Source organism: Callithrix jacchus, chromosome 18 (genome assembly GCF_049354715.1).
Source record: "Callithrix jacchus isolate 240 chromosome 18, calJac240_pri, whole genome shotgun sequence".
Classification (NCBI taxonomy): domain Eukaryota; kingdom Metazoa; phylum Chordata; class Mammalia; order Primates; family Cebidae; genus Callithrix; species Callithrix jacchus.
In genome coordinates this window covers 44,000,877-44,025,040 of record NC_133519.1, presented here as the reverse complement: position 1 = coordinate 44,025,040, position 24,164 = coordinate 44,000,877, and the positions used below count along the sequence as shown (strand labels likewise).

The 24,164-nt window shown below is 35.9% G+C and overlaps 1 protein-coding gene and 1 long non-coding RNA gene across 13 annotated transcripts in view; one reads left to right on the top strand and one right to left on the bottom strand.

Moving 5' to 3' along the window:
- Positions 1-24,164, bottom strand: part of HMCN1 (hemicentin 1) — a 532,161-nt gene that overhangs the window by 201,912 nt on the left and 306,085 nt on the right. For 10 of the 12 annotated variants that reach the window (XR_013529004.1, XR_013529005.1, XR_013529007.1 and 7 more), the window contains exons 12-19: positions 21,813-21,954; positions 20,590-20,717; positions 18,311-18,424; positions 13,810-13,968; positions 7,503-7,697; positions 4,209-4,304; positions 2,896-3,023; positions 965-1,109 (exon numbers count right to left, since the gene is read on the bottom strand). Coding sequence is in view for 8 of the 12 variants with exons in the window: in XM_035280045.3 (XP_035135936.3) it covers positions 965-1,109; positions 2,896-3,023; positions 4,209-4,304; positions 7,503-7,697; positions 13,810-13,968; positions 18,311-18,424; positions 20,590-20,717; positions 21,813-21,954 (1,107 nt within the window). In the remaining 4 variants the exon portion in view is untranslated. Of the gene's footprint in view, positions 1-964; positions 1,110-2,895; positions 3,024-4,208; positions 4,305-7,502; positions 7,698-13,809; positions 13,969-18,310; positions 18,426-20,589; positions 20,718-21,805; positions 21,955-24,164 lie in introns of those variants that run through there. The other 2 variants (XM_035280049.3, XM_035280052.3) reach the window with 2 other exon arrangements.
- LOC118149248 (uncharacterized) lies at positions 17,634-21,972 on the top strand. Its single transcript, XR_004736617.3, has 3 exons — positions 17,634-17,770; positions 20,629-20,693; positions 21,784-21,972. It is a non-coding gene; the product is annotated as an uncharacterized LOC118149248 (long non-coding RNA).

The following is a 24,164-nucleotide window of genomic DNA, read 5'->3' as shown; positions in this document are numbered from 1 at the left end:
TGCATTTATTCCTCCAGGTTATAACTAATGTAGTGTTGTTTTAATATTTCTTCAAAATAATATTTCTTTGAGAATAAAGTGATATTGGTGGATACTTAATATAAAATTGGGAAAGGTGGTAGCAGCTGTTTAAGAGAAGCAGGCATAACAAGAGATGATGGTCTGCGGTCACTGATATGGTCAACAGACCAAACAAAACTTGAAAACTACTGGACTCTCCACGCACTAAATAAAGAGTAAATCAACTACTAAAAATAAGTATTTTCTAGTACTTTCTTCCCTAAGACATTCAGCCCTGTACACAAAGCTGTTTTCAATGCTATTTTTTTTTTTAAAAGCAACGTTCCAAAGCCTTTAAAGGAAGTATACAAAAAAGTTATGACAATTTCTTAAAGAATGAAGCTGTCAATTATTTATCGAGATGTAAAAAGCTGGTTACTGTTAGTCATGAATGGAAAAAGATTGCTTCTGGATTTTCTTATTTGTGACCTTTAAGTTACTAAACATGCAAGAAGATTGTTTGGAGCACATGAGGTGACCTTTAGAAAAGCTTAGGTCATTTCTAGCTCAAGCACAAAGGGGTCATTAGTAAGGACACGCTTGTTGCACAATACAAAAAGAAAAGGCAGTCTGGAGGGTGTAATGAGTTCAGCTTGTCTGAAATTGAAATATATTTTTAAATATAATTCTTTGAGAGCCGAGTTCACTTTTAACAATTAAGAAACCACTTACAAAAGCCCTTGGCCAGACTCAGCTGGTGACTCCCAAGAATGTCATTTTGTGTACATAAAAAAAGGGAAATCTGGAAACAACATTAACAATGTCGATATTGTTCAGGAAATAAGAAGTAAGAATTAATAGAGATATCTAATTGTAATTAGAGGAACAGAATTACTTGATTAAAATATAGAAACAACTACTTTGAACACAGTTTGGAAACAATGACATTGGGTGTGTGTCTTACCATGCACAACCACAGAGGTAGTTCTGTTACTGGTCCCAGCAATGTTACTGGCCAGACAAGTATATTCACCACCATCCTGAAGCTGAACTCTTTCAATATGGAGGCTGCCATCACTGCGCACAGTGATGTAAGGATTCTGGAGCAACTTAAAGGGAAAAAAAGGTAATTTTTAATTTAAAAAGAAAGGATTTATGAGGGTCAAAAATGAATCTGCTCTTTTTTTCCAACTGGGTTACTAAAACTCTATAGACAAAAAATTTTAATGTCCTTAAGTGCAAAACGATGAGCATAAATGTTACCAAGAGTGTAACTGTACATTTAATCCTGATATATCTACAAGAAATTACACCTATTAATATTTATCAGAGTTAAGTACAAGCTAAAAAAAGAAAGATATAGACATGACTTGTGTAATGTTTCTGTAAATTCTGTCATCACTCAAAACCCAAATTTCACTATAATTATTACTTTTGGCTTAAATTGTTCTTTTCCAAGAAGACCTTATTACCACTAGCAAGCCATCTGATATTTTTATTTTGGCACACAGGCACTCATTCACGCCAAGGGAGAATGACTTACTCTGAATATCCACCCTTGTTAGGTAATAGATGCAAATATCAGTGGACAATATGTGATGCATGAATTGTGTCAGGGAAGGCTGGTAATATTATCAGTTAAGAATGATCACTTCTAAATCTGTACCATCTATCCACACAACATATAAGATACTTTAGTGCTCAAATACTATCATTCTAAAAGGGCATTTATTTTTAAGTGAGGTTTACTAATTTTTCTCAGGTTTTTATGCAAATATGAAATTTTACATCCTCTTAGATGGATTCAATACCCCCCCACTTTTTTTGGAGACAAAGTCTCACTATCACCTAGGCAAGAGTGCAGTAGCACACTCTTGGCTCACTGCAACCTCCATCTCCCAGGTTCAAGCATGTTCATTTCTAATCAGTACTTCAAGAACAGAGTGAGTCCTGATATTCTGGAAAATGAAAGAAAAAATCCTCTGAGCCACAAGAAAATTTATTACCATAGATAGCTTATTTATCGAAAAAAATTACATAGAACTATAAACATTTTTTACATCCTTTCATAAAAATTTCACACTGAAAAATATTGACTATATATTTATCTTCATATAAATGATATGCCAATAAATATCATTTTTATATAGTTCATAATGAAACATACAATGTTTAAAGTTAATAATAAATATTGATATATAAAATGGAAGAATTTTATGGGAATATTAACATTTTATAATATACTACAAAGAAGAGCACAAAAATATTTAAGTGCTATGAAAATAACAATACTTGCTTCAGGTTTTCTACATTCTGAAAGGAGTTTACTAGTGACACTGAATTTAATATAAAATTATGAAAATTACAACACTATTTCTCCATTTTATTAATGCCAAAATAATACGAATAACAAAAATATGTTAATAATAAAGAAAAACTTTGATATACTTATAAAAAACATATTTTTGTATATTTATTAAATTGATATTTTAGTGATTAGAATACAGTACTTCTTACTCAAAACAATCAGGAATGTGGGCCAGGCACAGGGGCTCATGTCTATAATCTCAGCACTCTGAGAGGCTGAGGTGGATGGATTACTTGATGTCAGGAGTTTGAGACCAGCCTGGCCAATATGGTCTCTGCTAAAAAACACAAAAATTAACCAGGCATGGTGGAGGGCACCTGTAATCCCAGCTACTCCGGAGGCTGAGGCATGAGACTCCCTTGAACCTGGGAGGCAGAGGTTGCAGTGAGCCTAGATCTCATCACTGCACTCCAGTCTGGGTGACAGAACAAAACTCTGTCTCAAAAAACAAACAGAAAGAAAGAAAAGCAGAGGAGAATAGAAAAGAAAATTAGGAATGTGAATGCATGCATTTAAAATGTTCTTACCATAGCTGAATTCTTAATCCACCGACGTTCTGGAATGGGATTTCCAGCTAACAGAGTACAGGGTAAAGTAAGCTGCTGTCCTTCAATAACATTGGCCACTGAAGGGCTGATTCCAATAAGTGGAGCAACTAAATCAGAGAGAGCACAGGCACCGTCAACTCTATTTCACCCGAAAGGAAGGCAAACGACCTTACAGGCCCTAAAGACTATTAGTTATGCTATAAAAACTTGAGTTTTCAGAAACAAATACTTTACATGAAAATGGGTATGATTTTAAAAGTAAATATAAAGTCTCCTTCTAAGTAGGGGGGATGCAAAAGGACCGGTAATACGTTAGTGTAGAGGAAGGTAAAAAAGGATGTGTACGGCATGGAAGGCCTGAAATGTCAAGTCAAGTTATTTGCACTGTATTCAGTAGACAAATGGAGGGTAACTAAAAGCATTGATAAATGGAAAAGTGGAATCATCAGGATCATTTGGGGGGAAATATTCATCTGAAAACTATAAGCAGACTGGAAGAAACGGGATCATCAGGGATGCTGTTGTAAGAGCTTCAGCAAATAATATGAGGTAGACTCCCCTAGGTGGCGTGGTAAAGAAGTACATCAATATGCCCTTTTCCAAAAATCAATGAATGAATTTAACATAAAGCAAACTCCATCAGAGATTTTACTTGGAAAATTTACATATAGATAAATGGAGACATATTTTTAAAATTGTGTAAAAGGGTATTAATGAGAAACATGTACCTGCAGATATAAAAATTACATTAGATGCTATAATAATTTAAATAATGTAGTACTATTGCAGAAATAGAATTCTGAGGATTAGATATGGAGACATAAACTTACCATGTGATCAAATGGGTATTTTAGTCACTGGGAATAGAATATTCAATATCAGATATTGCATCAAATGTCTTACCACTTGGAAATAAATGACATCATATTTTTACCTCATATCATACACAATAATAATTTCATGTTGACTAAAATAACAAATGTAAAAAAGGAATCAGAAAAGACCATGACTCTAATATGTGTGGGTTTGTGTATGTGTGTGTGTGTGTGTATGCATGTGTGTATTCATATTTAGATTTAAAACAATTTATTTAAATTGACCTTCATTTTGGAGCAGATAATCTGTAAGCATAAGACTAACATTCTAAGAAATATGAAATGTGGTAGGGAGGGGAAGCCTGGTCTAGTAATTAGTTATCTTTTTTTTTTAAGTGGCATAGGCAAGAGATGACATAGTAAAAGAAGCCTGATGATTTTGAAGACCATGGTATGCAGACATTCAATTGATCTTACCAAGTCCGGTCACTGTTATCGTTGTCTGTGACTGGATCTTTCCAAACTGGTTTTCAGCTTCACAAATATAGGTTCCTTTATCGCTTGCCCATAAGTCTAAAAAGAAGAACTCATTTACTCATCCAATCCCATCTATGGAGCATTAACTATGTGCCAGGAACAGTGCTGAGATCTGTGGACGGAAAGTGTGGCACTGCCTTCTGGCAGGGGATGAAACATACACAGAAACCCGCCATCACACCACAGTGTAGTAAGTGCTAACAAAGAGTTCCAGACCATGAGCTCTGGAAGCAGAGGCAGGAGTAACTGCATGAAAGAAAATTAGAGAAGGATTCACATCAAGGTAATCGTATCTGAGGGAGAATACAGGAAGGGCAGTCCAAATCTAACAGGTTACAAAGGCAAGAGCATGACTAGAAAAATCATGGCCTGTGCAAAGAATAGAAAGCTGCACCATCAATGGACTCTGCACCACCACCCTGGAGGCATGTTAGAAGTCTGCAGGGGAGACTTTTTGGTTGGTGCAATGACTGGGGAAGCCTGCTGGCAAAAAACTAAAGAGGTGGGCAAAAACTAGAGAGGTGAAATGTGGCAGATTCGCAAAGGAACAATTATCCCACGTCCAGCATGATTTTGAAGCTCCCACTGGAAATGTGGGTATTTCATAATTTTGTAACTACATGCGTTTACAACCTAATTCTGTAAAGGCAGAAGAAAGACAGAACTTTAGTAATAATTGCACACCATCTTAGAAAATCACTTTTTCGGCTTGGAGTTTTTGAGTCATCAGTCTCATAATCCTGCATGAGTCTGCATTTGAGCTACTGAATTCATAATGTTGCCACATAAATGTATATACATATTGTGGAGATAATGCAAGAATATTTACATATTGAAATATATTTCAACATAAATTACTTTCCCTCATTTTTCCTTTGTATGTGTTCGATATTTAAAAAAATTTTTATTATGTAGTTAGATCAAATAGAATTTTTTAAGATAATAAAAGGAAATTATAAAATATTTGTAATTAAAGAGGGATTTGGAGCCATGAGGCTGGGGACACATCCTAAGTTACAGGTTGTGTGGGGATAGTCAGGAGACTCAAGTTGAAGAGGTGGACTGGTACCTTCTCAAGAGTGTGGTTTTATCTTGTGAACAATCAGGAAGGAAAGAGAGGATTTTAAAAAGGGGAATGGGTGCAATCTTATAAATATCTTAACCAAAATAAGCAGTTTAACCTATTGGTAAGATTTGAACCAGTATGAATAGTTCCATACTACCTCAGATAAAGAACCGTGACAAAGTTTCCACTCCTCTGTTAGCCATATGCATCTAGTTGTAGAACTGCATCTGGTAAACTAAGGTAGCATCCATTCTACATAGCAAACATTCATTTGGAAATAAAAATTCAGCAAACCACCTGATTAATAAATCAGACATTAGTTCTAACTAGGATATTTTTCATATTATCAATTCTTGGACTAATTTGTGTAGAAATACAACGTACTATGAGAACCAAGTTTATAATCACGAATTTCCTTCCAGTCACTTTAATTTTGACAGGCAGCTGTTGCTCAAGATACTGGGCTCTTTTATTCTTTCTTTTCTTTCATCTCTTTTGATCCACTTGTTTTCAGGTCTCACTTTTTGTTGACCTCTGGGTTGTTTCTCATCGTCACCATTTGAGCTTTTCAATGTTCCCCTCCTCTCATTTCTCTTCCTATCTTGCAGTGGTGGTGTTCTGAAACAGTACGTTCATGTACCTTTTCCTGTCTATCAAACTGGGAGTAGAGCTCTCTAACTTCTAGCTCATCAAATCCATTTTTTCACCTGGACATTTCAAGTCATGCACAATCTGACCCAATCTGATGTGTACTTCCCAGTAGCTACTTTTATGGGCATCCACTCAGAAAATGGACTGCAAACTACCTGAGTGAGAGACCTTATATCTGACTTCTGTCCACCATAGAGCTGAACACTGAAGCACTCGTTATCAGAAAATTTAATTTATATCTCAAAATTTAAGTGGTCAATGTATGTTTGTTGGTAAACTTGGGCCAGGCACAGTGGTTCACGCCTGTAATCCCAGCACTTTGGAAAGACGAAGTGGGCAGATCATTTGAGGTCAAGAGTTTCAGACCAGCCTGGTCAACATGGTAAAACCTCATCTCTACTGAAAATACCAAAATTAGCTGGGCGTGGTCATTCGCACCTGTAATCCCAGCTACAGGAAGCTGAAGCAGCAGAATTGGTTGAACCTGGGAGGTGGAGTTTTCAGTGAGCTGAGATCATGCCACTGCACTCCAGCCCGGGCAACAGAATGAGACTCCGTACCCACCCCCCAAAAAATAATAATAAAAATAACTCACTTGGCAATAACTGATTGAAAGCTTTCTATAAAATACCCCAAACATCTCATTGTTTTTAAAAACACAATAATTATCTAAATGCTTTTCCTCCCCTGGTAACACCATGCAATTATTCTTAGCATTGTTTGAAAAAATACAAGGTGCTTCCAAATATCTGAATACTGAATAGCTTACAAAACTTTTGGATGAGGAAGTATTTGACTTTTTTGGGGGTGATGGGATCTTTTGCTTTAGGTGGATACAGCTTTTAATACGGGAGTTTCCGAAGCATTCCTATGCATGTTGTTATGTACTGTTGGACAAAATAAATAAAGTTAACTGACTACAACGATTGTTCCAAGAACCAAGGTAATGTGACCATTTATCTACATAGCGGGCCAGGTGACTCTATTCACAACAAGAAAATGGTAAGGTATGAAGAAGTCATATTGTTTCATAAGCCCTTATGATAAATTAATGAGATACATTTGAATAAAATATAACTCATTAATGACAATTCCCAAATATAAAATGCCAGTCCTATTTCAAAGTAAAGTGTAATGACATAAAATATATTGGCAAGAATAATTTACTGTTTTAAACAGCAATACCTATGTATAAAACATAAATGCATAGGGAGGCTGAGGCGGGTGGATCACTAGGTCATGATATGGTCAACATGGTGAAACCCTGTCTCTACTAAAAATACAAAAAATTAGCTGGGCATGGTGGTGCGTGCCTGTAATCCCAGCTACTCAGGAGGCTGAGGCAGGAGAATTGCCTGAACCCAGGAGGCGGAGGTTGCGGTGAGCCAAGATTGCGCCATTGCACTCCAGCCTGGGTAAGAAGAGCGAAACTCTGTCTCAAAAAACAAAACAAAACAAAGTATAAACGTATAATATAAAAGTACATATTTATACAAAATATATTTCCTTCAACCTACTTAAAATAAAGAGAGCTCCTGTTCTTAGTTGGCTGATGGAACTAACTGACAAAGGTCTTGAGAAAATCGGCATGTTGTCTAATCTTCGCCATTTGATCGTTGGTTCTGGATAACCCTGAGCATAACAAGGCAATGTCACATTCGAGCCAATTTCCATAGACACGTCAACAGGTTCTTGTATGAAATTTGGAGGTGCTGGAAGATATTAAAAACAACAAAAGAGTTATTGGTATATTATACAAGCATATTACATATAAAATTAAATTGTCAACAGACTGAATTTGAATTAAACCATTGTTCATGTTATATTGTAAATTTACCCTGTTGATATTTCTCTCTTATAAAAACAGTGGGTGTTTCTTTTTTGCTTTATAAATGAAGGGAGGCACTTAGACGCACAACCATTTTCCTAAAGTGATAGATGATAAAAAGGGTGGAAATTTCAATCATAATTATCTTAAATAGAGAGAACCTTTCATTTGAAAAATTTATTTTCAATTTTAGTTTATGTCAAATTGCTGAAATCTTAAGACTGATTTTATAGATGAAGAAACTGAAATAGATAGTTAATTTGCTAAGTGTGTCTCATGGAGTTGAATTACGGGATTAAAAACCAAGTCAATTAAACTTTGGAGTCACCGTTCTTTGTTATTACATTAGCTTCCCCTTTTCTATGGGTTCTCACAACTTCTCATAGTTGTATAGTTAGCAGGCTCAGAAATATGACTACAGAGATCACTTTTCTTCTCATGGGAATCCTGGAGTTGAGGTACAGTTGTCTCTCAAGCAGCATTAGGACAGGTTGAAGAACCTCCTCCAACTTTGCAGCCTCTATAATTTCCCTTTATAAGTGTAACTACCTAAGTAATCAGCACCCCTTGTTCTTCTCCAAACAAGGACTGACCTTTCTCATGTCGGTATCTTGTTATTACCACCTCCCTCCAATGTAATGTCTGCTATTGATCTCTGGCTGTTGAAATATTGGCAATCTTTTAATCTGGTTGAAAAGGCCCCCTCCTCTATGATGCCATCTCTTACCGCTTGAGATGAACATGATTTTTTCTCTCTCTGAAGTTTCAGAGAACTCGCTCTCTCCCATTCTCATGGCAGTCACCACATTCAACCTGTTATGAGACTATGTTTGTTTTTGATTTCCTGGAGAGTTTATATCTGTAATCATATTTTTATCTTTTACAGCAGCTAATAGAGTACTTTGTGCATTATTCATGGGCACTGGATATTTGTGAATGAGTTTTTGAATCAGTATGACAACAGTTCAGTAATAACGTGTGTGTGTGTGTGTGTGTGTGTGTGTGTGTGTTGCATAAGAGTATATGATATTCCCGGTACATTGAACTTTCACTTTTGAAAGAAACATGGCAATTTCAGAATCCCTCTATTTATTGAACCTAAACAAAATTAGATTAGGTTAAATGCCACAACTGAACAATGTGTTTTTAAAATAAATGGCTTATCAATGTTTAGATTTTTCTTAATCCATCTATATGGGAATTTGACTTACAAAAATAATAGGCAAAATAAACATATTTTGAACATAGTTAATAGATTAGCTCATAACTTGCTTATCCTAGGTGATATATGGTTTGGATCTGTGTCACTGCTCAAATCTGTCAAATTGTAATCCCCAATGTTGGAGGAGGGGCCTGGTGGAGGTGACTGTATCATGGGGGCAGATTTCCCCCTTGCTGTTCTCCTGATAGTGAATGAGCTCTCATGAGATCTGGTGGTTTAACAGCGTGTAGCACCTCCCCCTTTGCTCTCTTCCTTCGGCTCTGGCCCTGTAAGATGTGCTTGCTTCCCTTTTGCCTTCTGCCATGATTATAAGTTTCCTGAGGCCTCCCTAATGCTTCCTGTAGAGCCTGCAGAATGGTGAGCCAATGAAGCCTCTTTGTTCATAAATTACCCAGACTTTGATGTTTCTTTACAGCAGTGTGAGAATGGACATTAATACACTAAGTCTCTTGGACCCTAGGTACTTCTCTCTGGATAAATGGAAGTCATTTATTCTAAAGCAGGTGGCTGTCCTGAATAACAGAAGTTAAGTTTAGAAGTTTCAGGATATGTTAGGCTGAGTATGGGCAGGTAAATGCGGTGATGGACAGAAAATAAATTCCAGGACAGCACAAAGATATGCAAAAGCCTGGAATCAACCAAGTACTTGGAAGCAAACCCAGTTTACTGACACATTACAACACAGGCATCAGTGAAAATGAAGACAAATTTAAATTTTCAGAAATAAGAAAGCCAAGAACAAACGAATAAAAAAGGATAAGCAAATCTCAATCTGTACCAACAAAACTCAATTAAGACAAGATAAGTCACCTGTTGTAAAGCAGCTTTGAGAAGAGCACCATGCACAAGACAAGCACAAGGCCAAAGAATATATGTGCTGGTATCACAAAACAAGGCAAATGAGAATACCAGGTGCTAGGTAAGCAGCCAAGGCAGCATCAATGACAAGCAAACCTCAAAAACGAAGCGGCTCCTAACACAGCCAAGAAGCTTTTAAAATACTTCCTACTCCTGAATGTGGTCAGCATGAACTCCAAGTGAATTACAGTGGGTAGGTGGTAAGCACATTAATGAAACTATGGGGAAGAAAAATAGCAGTGAGTGTAGTATGGTGCACGGTGCTTCTACAGAGGCTGTTTGCTTAGAGAGGTGAAGAGCACACTAACTGGCTTCTACTATTGTTTCATCTGTAAGTTCGGGAAAATTATTTTACCTCCCCTAGTTAAAATACCTCCATGAACAAAAAGGAATAATAACATTTCCTATCTCATGTTGTTAGAAAGGATGATCTTTATTCATCATGTAGCATATAATAATCACTCAAATATAAACTCTCAATAAACATGTTGTAGAGTTAACTTATTAAATCTCAACTAGAGTTTACTATATCTAAGGTTAATTTCAATGTAGGCTTCTTCATAGAGTCTGTTAGGATAATGTTTGATCCTGAGATCCTAAGTATTTGTTTGCAAGCATCTTGAGATCTGCACAGGGTTAACGCCACAGTACAACTTTGCTGTAACTTACATGTAGGTATGGCTGGGTACGCACATTATTCTGTAACTATGAAAATCACAAACAGGTTGACCACCTTGCTCCAAAAATTATTTCATAAAACTATTCTAGTTCCCTTAGGGACAATTAAATATATATACGCCATGTGGTGATGATTGCATTATTTTAGTCAGAGATTTTATTTCTTGAAATGACTGGACACATTGTTTTGGTTCCACCAAACCACAAAGCATGAAACCACAGTCTAAGGCTCGAACCCTGTGTGGTATGGAATGCTACAAACAAAATCACTGCCAAGCCAACTTTTTGTTTGATGTAGCCAATCCTTTTTCCTTCCAAATGACCTCACAATTTACTATCCCTTTTTACAAAGGACAAAAAGCATTGGTGACTTTCCCTGTTGACCTGAAATGTCCATGATTTAAAACCATGATAATAAAAGGAAAAAGGACACTTGCTACAAGAAGCTAGAACTCAAAAATCACATCAAATAGCCTTTCGTTATTTTTGGTCTAGTGTTGTTGATACGAAGTAATATGCCCACGAAAACAAACGGAAAGTTCAAATAGCTAAATGATATGGACAAAAGCATGCTTTCCTTCCTAAGTCATAAGCTACTTAAATTTATGCCCAACAGTTTTGCAACTCAAATGAACAATTTTATGCACTACTAAGCTTAGTACTTAACTTGTCTCAAGCCCTTTCTAAAAAAAGTTAAGCTGAAGCAGTGGCTTTCACATTAAAATCCCAAGGCTTAATCTTAAATACTAAGCTGCTATTATATAGGCATTTCCTTTTTTTTTTTTAGTTTTCCTTCTAACAGTCTGGCCCCTCTGCTGTAGGACTGCTGAGGTCCACTCCAGGCGGCATTTCCATATTATTTTTCAAGGTTCAAAGAATCAAAATGATCAGTTAATTTGTGAAGTTAATGTTCATTTACGTATTTCATTAAACAGCTTTAGAGGAACAGCAGTAACAGCTGATACGCTGGGTGTATGTGATGATGATGTCTCGTTTTATCTTTACAACCAACCAATGAGGTAGGTACCATTTATATCATTATTTTATAGATGAATAGAGTCAGGCAGAAAACCCATTCTCTGTCAGAGTCCACCATTTATTTAACCACTATCTAAGTTCTGGGGAAAGTTGTGATTTGATGTGTGTTTAACTTTAAATCTAATAGTGATAACTATAATTATTGCTACAGCTGTGATTTGCAAGGTTCTTGGCATTTACATCTTACATCTGCTAGAATATGTAACAATAGTGTGACATGAACAGACAAGGTCTATTCAGTCTTTGTGAGCTACAGTGAGAAGAATCTAACAGCGAATATGGAAACAGTTAATACATAACAGAAACGTGAATGGGGCTGACTTTAATACTAAGTTATTTGCCAATCGTGAACAATGGTCAACGTTATCATAACTAATTTGGCTTATGTTGATGGTTCTGTCAAGACAATTACTGGAATGAATGTTGAAAAAGCCATTGTCTTAGAAAGGGCCACAGAAAATGTAAGTGAAGATAAACAAAGTTCACTTCCATTCAAGAACTAAAGCAAAAATACAAAACATTTGTTAGGATGTCTCCTAATGCAATGCAAGACCCCAGCACAGAGAGCCTGAACCCTTATATGTCCTATCACTGGACAGAAGGAGGAACCTGGACATTCCAGAAGCTGAAAGAGATTATCAAGAAGGCAGCAAGTAAGCAAAGAAGCATATATAAAAGGTCCTTACGATTTCTACAACCTTTGAGGGGACTGAGGGTGCAATTACCTTTTTGCTCGGAAAAATTACTGGGACAGTTTCTCCCTCTAGAGCTAGACAAGTCTAAAAGAATGTTGGGTAAACATAAAATATCTGTGCAGGAAGGAGGTAGAAGGAGAACTAGAAAATGTGGAGAATTAAAATGTTGAACTCAGCGTATTTCTTGTAAACAAGAATTCTCTATATAGTGACCCTCTTCATTTGGGCCTTACATTTCTAAAAGCATTACTGTGTTTTACATCCTGCTTGCTGGTAGATTCAGAGCTACCCTCCACCCAGAGGTTCCGATCTTACGTTCAAGGCATTTCTCTTAATAACCACAGAGTTTAGTCATGGTTCAAACACATCTTACAGCATCCTAGACAGATTCTATAGTGGGTCTTTGTGGTCACTTCCAGCTTTGTTCAATCTCTCCCAGGGCATAGTCACCAAGAATGCAGAGAGCTCACCAGACAGCTCAGGCGCAAGGGGATCATGAAAGATCCCAGAAAGCAAGAATTTAGCTTACATGAAACAAAATATCAAGTTTAGCTGGACATAATTTTCATTTAAAAATTTAAAACAGAACTAAAATGTTTGGTGTTACTACATTCTAAAAACAATAAAAAGCATTTTCTTTACAGTTCTAACTTTAAAAAAATCTGGGATGAATACTGTCATACACAAGTAAAAATATAGGACAATTGAATGAAATGTCATATTTTATAAGTTCTAAGGGACACAAATGTTAAATTATCTTAGAATTAAACTGCCAGATTCTATTTCATACAAAGTGAACTCTGTTTTATGCTTGACCACATTGTGTAGAGATTTATTTTTTAAAAGAGACATGAGATAGACAAAAAAGAAGGGACCAAACTTCTTGAGTAACCTACAGATAGTTGTCATGCACGCACTGTATCTTCATTTGGTGATTGACATTTATTTGTAGTCAATGCTTTATTTTACACACCAAGGAGTAATTGCTATTGAATTTTTTAAAGTAAAAGCATAACCTGCTACCTTTGCTGTCATCAACATCATCTGTGGTCTAGCGCCAAAGTATAATTTCTGGCCTCCAGATGTTGATCCTTAGGAATTTGGTGGCAGAATGGATGACTCTTGGTAGGGAAATGGCAATTAGTGATACACTGGTGAAACTTATAGTCTCTGAAGTCAGACAACTTGAGTTCAAATATCCAGGTTCTGCACCTCCTTAGCTCTGTAACCTTGATCAAGTTGCTTAGTCTTTATAAGCCTTAGTTTCCTCATCTATACAAAGGAGATAATTTTAGGATCTTCCCATATAAAAGTTTTTCACACAGTGAATGGTACCTAGAAAGCACCTAGTAAATGCTAACTAACGTTATTATATTTATATGAAACGCACCCTCTAATTTTGTCATTCTGACGAATAATTCTACTAAATCATTTCAAGGTTATTAAACATCAAAAACAGCACATCAATTTCAAACCAGATTGGCCTATAAGATCTGGAGGCTTACAGCCAACATCCAGAGTTATCTTGCCAGTCGCTCTTCCAGCCTCATTGATGGCTACACAGGTATAATCACCAGCATCCAGATCTTGTGTTTCTTGAATCTTCAAAAGTCCCAGCAGAGGGTCAATAATGAGGAATGTTGAGGGCCTCAACTCAAGATCTCCTAAGTCAAAACAAAAGGGAGAACATTAAACACTAATGTATTAAAATGGTTTACTCAGCTATTGGTTTAATTTCAAAACTTCTGAATAAAGTCGATTGCAAAGGTTTTAAACACAAGTGTTTCACAACACAGATACTTTCTACAATCTAAAATACAGACCTGTAATAAACTGTGTACAAATGTTTTCTATTTATATCTGTATGTGTAACTAAATAAAAAAGAAGGAGCTCTTTGAAGCTACACTGGGGAACCAGGAAAGCCTGGCAGTCACATCTAAGGCTTTGTTAGGTAAGAAGTGGGGAAATGAAGGTTGAAAGGAAGTTTCTACCATCTTTGTGGCAAGATGCATTTGATCACTCAGTAGATGTTTGAGAGACCAGAAGAATTTTATTTAAGCTAATGACCAGTGCCCCAAATTTCCCAAGAATCACTTTTATTTTAAGGCAGAAGATGCTTCAACCAAGCTGTGATTTAGGTTAGGCTTTTCCTTATGCTTCCCCTCTTCCTCCTCCAGGGCATCTCCTTACCAAAGAATAGAATTAATCAGGATGGCCAGTATTATAAAAAGTACACAGCACTGGAAGTTTAATGCCAGCTCAGTGTCTTCATCTGTTTTGTTTGTTTTTGTAAAGCTCCTGGAAGCTTTGAGGGCCATTGTTCTTAAAGTTTCATAGTATTCCCAGATGTCAAGTCTGAAAAGAAGGTATTCTCTAAAATGTCATACAGCAGCCATCTGACCTTGGCCTGAGGACCATGGAAGTAACTCTCTCCGCTTCTAAGAAGCAAAGACAACTCAGGAACTGCTACTAAAATTCTCTAGGACACTGCAGACAGCAACAACCAACAGACTGAGGACAGCAAATGGACAATTCTCTTTCTGTTTATATAATTTTCAAAGTCAAGGAGGTCACAAGAGCTCCAAATTGAAAAAAAAATTACATCAGCAACCAACTGTCAGGGTCTAAAACAAAGTATTTTTCAGCATTCCAATATTTAAAACCCCAGTCATTCTTTTAAGCTGGCTACTACATACCATGTGAAAATGAGAGCAGCAACTAAAGCTGTGTCGATGTGCCTCTGAGAATTTTTATAAATAAAAGCAGATGATGTTGACACAGACTTTCCTCACACCAAGGAAGGATGCAATGTGACCTCGCTGTTCGTCAAGTATTAATATGTTTGGACTAAAATGCATTTAGATTTTTGGAATTTACTTTCCCCTTATATTTCTTCTGTAAATGTCAGAGGACATTAACAGGACAAAATAAAGACCTTTTTGCTAGTAGCTTTCTATCAAAATAAAAATGTTTCGAGAATAGCGGTCACGAAACAAAACATAAATTGGAAAACACTAGTTCAATTAAGTTTGTGTTTTAATCACATTTTGATAGATTCTCCTTTCTTGATTTCTACTGAAAAGTTACTCATCAAATTATTGAGAAGCTATAAAAGAAATGCAGAACTTCAGATGGAAGTAAAAATCGCGATTATTTACTTTTAACATTAGATAAGACTAGAAGAATGTTATACGCAGTAAGGCTTTACTGACAATATATTCTAGGGTTTACAGTCATTCTCTTCTTGCTGCAATTTAAATTGAACCCTAGCCTCTGTGGATATAAAGACTAACAGAGATCATTATCTCTGGCAAAAGATTCTTTCAAATAATTGATGACTAAGTAATTATAAAAAATGTTTGTTTAAATACTTCTTAAGTGTACTCTTAAAAATTAATGGGGACCCTGGTGAATTTTTATGTTGATTATATTTATTTGTTTTATATATGTATATACATATATATAATTTTAGAACTAAAACTGAGAAATTTAAAAACACATGCATTCACTTATTTTTTAACAGATGCATGACATTTTAGTATAATGAACATATTATATTTTAAAACTGTGTTTTCCAAACATGAGAAATTTAGTGAGAAGAGTGGCACTGTTTCCCATTTTTGCAAATCTCTATAATGTCAAATGTAGTGTAATACGAGACAGGTGAATGCTCGCATTTGCTTCTGCATTCACTCTACTGGACACCACACATCACACAGCCTCCAGAAACTCCATTACTCACTTGTGAGACAGTAAGAATGAAAAAGACAACATCTTAGAATTATTATGAAAATAGTTTTGATCTCTTGGATCCCCTGAAAGAATTGTGGGAACCCCCAGTCTCCAAACCACATTTTAAGAACAGATCTAAATGAATAAATCTAATTTCTTTAATGTTTTACCATACATACCCTTTTCATAAGATTTTAATAATGTTTTGATTCTTCCGTGAACCCACTTTATGCTGCTCATTTCCATCTAAAATTTCAGAAAGCATTTGTGCTTATGGAATTCCTTTTCTCTGATGGTCTGAATGGAATACAGTTTTTTCATTGTTTTTCTTTTAAACACCTGCTTTATTCATCAGAATCACCTCAAGGAAGATATGAAGAAAAAGATATCCTTACAGTGCAGGCAGGAATTCTTCCTCTTCACCCTTATGGTTTCTGTAAGGCAGCATTTTCCTAACTTTCCTGGTGTCTCGTCCTCAGTAGAGATGGGACTGGAAAGCCCGCCTACTCCTAAAGCCCTCCATTTTGAGGCCAGTTTGCACGCCCAGGAGTTTGTCCCCTAGATTGGCTCTTGGTGGTCCTAACTCTACTCTGCTTATGCATACATTGTCTGCCTGTAACTGGGAGGGTGTGTTAGTAGAACTGATCCTGGAGGTCAGGGCAGCTCTGCCCATTATTGATGAACCTAGGGAACACATTGACAACATACCTAATGCCCGTAATATATTTCTGTTGGTTCATAACTTGGACAGCAAGATGACATGTTATTGAACCCACTGAGTGGTAATATCTAGAGATTAGATAGTACAGGGATTCTAGAATCCCTCATGCGGTGGGTACATAGTTGCCTATCTCCTCCTTTAGTTTTCAAGCTATTTGGGGGTTTGGGACTGGCATGAAGGCTAATTGATTCAGGAGCGTGGCCCCAGTTTGGGAGAATAAAATACGTTTTGTGAGACTCTGCTATATACACATACAGAGAAGTTGGCATTTCCATTACTTTTTTGTTATTTTCATGATAAACTATTAAGTGATATTTAAAATGAAGAAATATGTCTCTATACTTTCTTGATATATTTAATTATAATGTAAATTTGAAATTGGTACTTATTTCTTTGGCAATTCAAAGATTTAAGTATTTTAAGAAAGAAAAATTAGTTTATGTTAACTAACATAAACCTGATTAAGGAACAAATTCAGAAAAGCTTTCTTATCAGAGAAAACATGAATACTAAAAATCTTTCAGCATCGAAAACCAGGAAAATGGCATTACTTCCTAGTTTCCACCTTGCTTTTGATTTATATTATTTAAAACTATTTATTTTCTATACAAAGCCTTTCTTTTTCACCTCGTGTTCCCAAAGAGTTTGAACTTGAGGTGAATTCCTACTTTTGTGATTATGACATCAACCTGTTGCTATGGAAATGTTTGTGATTTAACAAACAGAATCATAACAATAGTGCTTTGTACTATTTAACACTTTTCATCTGACGATTAAAAAGTATTTTGCAAACAGCATCTCAATAATCCTAGCAACCTCTTGGTTAGAGTGTCTGCAGATTTTTTTTCTTTTTCCCGTAATTGGAAGAACTGAAACAGAAGCAGAAGAAGAAGCAGAAGCAGGGCTTTTTACACAGATATCTACTGTCAGCATCTGAGCCTGAGCCAGGATCCAAGTGTATTCTCATCAAGGTCAAGTGGCATCTAACTGTTATTTTATTATGGAATCAGAGGTATAACCTTTATGTTACAAATATAGAAAGAGAATTTCTATAGTTGAGATAAGCATATACCATGTATGATGAAGTTGACCAATAAATACATTTGTCTTTCAACTATCTGCAAGCTTCAATGTGTATCTTTATTTGAACATTTTGTAGAAAGTATCCTTGTGAATCTAGAAAACTTTTTAATAGTGAGAGCCATTATCTCTAAGAAAACTGAACTAAAATCAGTGGAGCTATTTTAAATGTTAACAGAGTATTCTTGGATAATTTTCTTCAGGAAACAATCCTAAGCTAACAAAGAGAATGTTCAGCTGGATTAGCAAAGCGAACTCTTCCTGCTTTGATTTTTGCAGTCCTGTAATCCATACCAGATGTCAAATCCTGAAATTCAGAGTTGAGAATTTTGAACTATTGTCTCCAGTGAGATCATAAACACATTTTATGGGGCTGCTAAGTCACACACCAAAACAAATTTTTAACAAATAATTTTTTTAAAAAGAAAACAAAACTAAGTGAATCAGACACAAACATACTGAAGAAACGTACCTTTGAACCATTTAACTTGAGGTGGAGGAATACCAGAAGTTTTGCATTCCATAACCGTTATGTCCCCAAGGGCAACCAAGAGCTCACTCTGAACTACCCTCAACTTAGGGGCTTCTGCATAAAACAAACAAGCAAATAGTCAACGTTTAGCACAAGACCACATGGATTTTGTTTAGTTTACTAAATGAACCAATTAAAAATCTATCAGAATTTATGTGCTTGTGGCCATTTCAACATTTATAAACAGAAAGAAAGTTACAATGCACATGCACATAGATGTATGTGATAAAAATATCACTTATCAAGGTCAAAAAAAGGATAGCAGGAAAAAAAAAAGACTAAAACAAAAGATAATTATGATTTAAAAAGTCCAAAAAATTTAGAAAACTGAAAGTTCTTTATGAAAAAGTTATATAAGGAAAGAAAAATTGTAGAAATCAGAATACATCTTATTGAAACAATATTAAAAGAACAGAGAGAGGAGTAACTCTAAGAAAATATAGTCAAAAGAGAGGCAATGGTAGGACCGACAGCTAAGTGAAGACTTGAGGATAATACAACTGCAGATGAATTTGTTAACATTTTTTACGCCATTTAAAAAATATTCGTGTCGAACTACAGGGAGCTATTTGCAGTCCAAGCCTAAAATTTGCGTTTATAAAAAGTAGAATCTCCTGGTTTTGACCCCTTCTGTTCCCTGTGATGCTAAATATAGATATTCTCTAAATTTCTGCCCTTCACTCTGTTTGCTTCACCAGCTTGCCCAAGGGTTCAGTTTACTCACACATTTTCTCTCTTGACGAGGTATTTTAGGACTTCCTTGCTTCAGCTGAGGTATTTTTAAACAAAGCTAAGTTAACTTCTCACAGATGATTCCCCCTGCTTTCAAAATTCCACAGAATCTCTTTCAAAAATCATAAATGGTTGCACAGCTATTTTTTTTTAAACCTTACCCTCTGTTACACTTCCTCACTTATCACAAGGTATAGAGCTTCGCTGATAGCTCTAAACACAACAGACTTTTACTCTCCTATCTTGTTTGCCTTTCCTAAAGCTATTTCCTCTTTGCAAAATGCTTTTTGCCACAATTCTTCAAATCCCACTCATTCCTCCAGACGGAACCTAAATCCTGTCTCCTTTGAGAAATCTTTGCTAATTCCTGTGTGAATTAATCATCCCCTCTGCCAACCTCTGACAGTAGTACTTGTCTGTCTGCCTTGTCATAGTCCCATATGTATCCACCCCCATCATGTAAATTCTTGAAAACTAAACACTCCATGACATACATTTTTTAAGTTTTACACTCCACAGTCTCCAGCAGAGCATTTTGCATACCACGTCTCTAAAGGTGCTTAGTAAGTTAAAATAAATGTGTTAATATCATGGCTTCTATCTGAATGAACCAAAATTTGTTTTCACAATGGAATGTAGACTTGTTTCAGTCACTTGTTCTGCATTCCCAACTGTTTTTCCCTCTATACCTGGGTATTCTGTGAACATTTTTAATTCAATTTTCTCCAAATCTGAGCCCACTTTCCCTTCTAAAGGTATTCACCATTTCCCTTCTTCATTTCTATAAATGAGATCGCTTCTTTCCAGGCTCTCAGTTCAATGCTTGTGACATTTTCGTTCTCTCCTCACCTATCCCTTCAAGTACAATTTTTGATCTTTATTATCACTTTTGAATCCCTTCTTCTCTACTGACAGTTTCATTATCTCACTATGAATGAGGCTGAATAAGAATGAATGAAAGGGTGGATTGCTAGCCATTGATGATATACGATTTATATGCTAGATCTGAGTATATGATATGATACCTTTATCCTTTATTTGACCAAGAAAGACAAAAGTAAATAGAAAGACTCCATAGAGTAATTTTCATGAAGTACACTTTTAATAAATGTTTAAGTTTGAAGGGGGAAATTGAAGATAAAAAAAGTAAAAATTATATATAGTTTTGAATATAATAGAAATTATAAGATGTAAGTTAAGCTAGAAAGGATATAGAATTTATTAATTTGAAAGTAAAATATTGCAGAGAACAGATGAACAGATTGCTCCATAACCTGGAAACTTCCTTGGTTTCTGTTAACTAATGAAGCTTTTCACTCCATGAACTTTTAACTTAAATTAGTTAAAATATTTGCTTTAATCAGTGTGTGAAATGAACAACAAATTATAATAGGTATACCTTATTATTAATTTTCAAAAAATACTTTTGCATTGCTTGATGTGAAATTCATCCTGTTTTAATTGTCTTTTAAACTGATTATACTTGCCAATGTATCTGAGAGTAGAATTCTGTTTATCTGTTCCAGCTGAATTGCTTGCCAGGCAACCATAGACCCCTGCATCTTTGGGAGCTGCATTTTTGATAAATAAGGTACCATCTGAGGTCATCCTGTACCTATGAATAAAAAACAAAAAGAATATAAAATTGAAAATACCATAATGGTAATATCAAGATAATATAGTGTTTTCCTTTAATATATTTTCAAACGTTTTAGAGTTACATTTTTGGTTGCAGAAATGCTTATCATCATTATTTTACAAGCAGAAATGCAATAACAATAATAATAGCATGTATCCAGTATTGGCTACATGCCAGCCACTGGTCTAGAAACTTTACATTTATTTATATTTAAAATTTTCCTAACACCCTAACGAGGTAAATATTATTAATATCTCTGTTTTACAGGTGAACAAAGAGGTAACATAACTCACCCAAAGCCACAGTTAGTAAATGGAAGAACTGGAATTTCTACCCAGGCAATCTTGCTCCATGTGGTGAATTGCTATACTAAACAGTTCTTCAGAATGAACACCTTAGAGATGTAATGTCACATGGGACACAGGGTCAGTGATGATCTAGGAATAGAATCTGGCTCAACTTGCCGGATCACACCTATGACCTCTTCACTGCCAAACCCAGAATTGGAAGCCCCACGACTGGATACTTTGTTGTTTCTATTCCACGTGTTTATTATACCCTAGGAGCATGAGGGGATTCAATGCCTTTAAAAAGCATCCAGGAGAATAAAATATTTCCCACCATAGTTTGGCAAAAGTGAAAGTAATTACAATGTCTGCACACATTTTAATCAGAGCTACTGGTCTGTTCTTGGCCTCTCTCTTCTTTTAAATCCACGATGATGTCTTTAATCAATTTGTTAAAACTATATGTTATTCCACCTCACAGAGAGTTTATTATCCTCATTTTAATAACTCAAGGTAAACTAACTGTCTTGGTGCCCTGTTTGCAACTCAAAGTATTGGGAAGCACTTGGTCCCAGCTATTGAATTCAAGAATTAATAACCTCAAACTTTAAAAAGTCATCATTTATATTATTTTGACATTCACAGCCTGTTTAAAAAACGCAAAGCTATGTATTTTGGTCAAATCTCCCTTAATATTAAGGATTTGGTCATATTAGTTTGGTCTAGAAGTCTCATCAATTTTTCTCACTCTGTAGAAACGAAGAACATGATACAAACCCAGTACCTGTGTGAACCCATGATAAACATATCATGAACGGTCCAGGCGATCTTTGGTTTGGGATAACCTGTTGCCGAACACATGATGGAGACCTCAGACCCTCCTGTGAAAGACTGATTCCTGGGCAGCACAGTGACTTTGGGTGCTTCTGCAAACAAAAATATGTGTATGTAGAAAAATGCCAATTTATCTTGACGTTAGAAGCTTCCTATGTTAGCAGATTTGTCGGTTTCTCACCACCACACCTCTATTTCCTTCCTTTATGAATGACCCCTATCACGGATATGGCAGGAAAGAAACCAATGGTAATGAAAAAAGGGAAGTAAACTAAACTCTCTTTGAAAGTTAAATGAATTTGATCCCGATGCTATATTTCTGTGTTTCTGCTGGTTACCATGAAGCCCCTTGCGGCTTGCTTCCACCAGCTGACCTCCAATTTATGCCACTAATTTGACACTTCCCTATAAACGTGTTCCCAGGCAAAGTCTCTAGGTAGAGATTTTGGGCTCTTTCCAGTCAACGAATGTAGGTTTGGAGCCACAGCTTCTCCTGACTATGCTGTCTGCTTTGTTCAAACTGATCTTTCCCTTTTTGTTTATTTGATCATAAATTTGTTAAGGTCAGAAACCATGTACTCATATTATTCCATATTCTATTATATTCTATAGCATTTAACATCCCTTGCATAGCAGGTAGTGGCATGTATATAAAAGACATTTAAGACTTTTGATGAAATGCAGTTTCCTAAACTACAATCTGGTTCTGAATTGTAATGTCTGCCAGTCCCTCCCAAGATCCTGCTACACTGGTCATTTGACTCATGTCTGTGCATCCACGCACAGGACCTCAACTTAACAAAAAATATCAATTATTGAAACTTTATCTTTCATTACACTTCTATGGCAGGAAAAAGACTTTTGAAAATGAAACACTAAATCAGGAGTTTATCACAAAAAAATTCCCAATTCTCAGATAATTCTGGGATGTTGACATATTTGTTTTAAGCAATTACATGTTTTACATGTATATTACTACACAATAAGAATTAATCTTCAAAGAAGGCACCATCAGAGATATTAAGTAACTCCTAATGTAAATACCTGCCACTCAATAAGGTAAACAAAAATAAATTAATTTCTACCATGTTTGAAACAGATTTCACGAATATTAACAGAAATAAATACATTCATTCAATAACACCTGTTTTTTGCACAATTATTCTGTGCCAGATACGGTGCTAACTTGTAGGGACACATGGATGAACCTAACAGGCATGTTGTCTGCTTTCCATTTAATTTGGTTTTTACTATAAATAAAATTGATAAATTCAGTTAGCCAGTTAGATGTGGATCTCTTTATGATGTATCTTTCCTGTAAGTTAGTCTGCAAATTGTGGCTTAGTTTCACCGAGAAAACATTAGCTTGGTGAATCTCTCTCTGTACATGTGAAAGAGATACAAATGGTACTGCTGGGCGGCAGCAGCTACACAACTAAAGGAAGCTAATCAGTGCCTAATTGCTAGCAGCTTACAGTTGACCCCTCCCCTTTTTTCCTGTTTACATTGTGTTCTTCAAATTATGATCTAGTCTTTGAAGCTAATGTTTAAAGGATTTTTTCCGGTCCATGAACTTGGTTGATAGCCTCATTATTCCATGGATTCTTGTTGGTGAGCATAGGGCTAGAGAAATGTGTGAGGTCAAGAGCAGACTGGATATGGCCAGTAAGTTCAAGTTGTGATTCCATCTGGAGTCCATCAATTCTGAAATTCTGAAGGACTACACATGCTGTAGGGATGTTGTAGATAACTTTCAGGGAATCGGGTGGGTGGGGGAGAATGAACAGTTCTTTCTCTTTGGAATTTATTGAAACACACATTTACTCAATCCCATCTTCCTAAAACAAGATGCTTCTCATGTCTAGCTATCGACATGGAATTGCTGCAAAGATTCAAGCAACTCTCAGAATTTTTGTCCAAACTTGGTGCCTTCAATGTAGTCTGCCAGAAATGGCCTGGCATCTCTCCCAGCAAAAATCCCACTGGTAGGCTCTATAGTTCAGCTATCAAAGTAAAAATAAGTTAGTTACCCAAACCAGAATGCAGAGAGCTAAAAGGTCATTGAGCAAATACAGTCTGGATATACGGTGCTGCTCAGGGTCATGAAATAAGTCTGTGTGCAATACGCAGATGGGATGACATCATCCCACAGGAGGTGAGAAATTTACCATTCCCTTAGAAAGAATATTCCTGCTGGTGATAAGATACTTGGAAAGAACATGAACAGATACAGAGAAGCCAAATTAGATTTCCGTTAAATAACAGTTGACTAAACATGGCCAAAATGAATTAGCTTTTACTT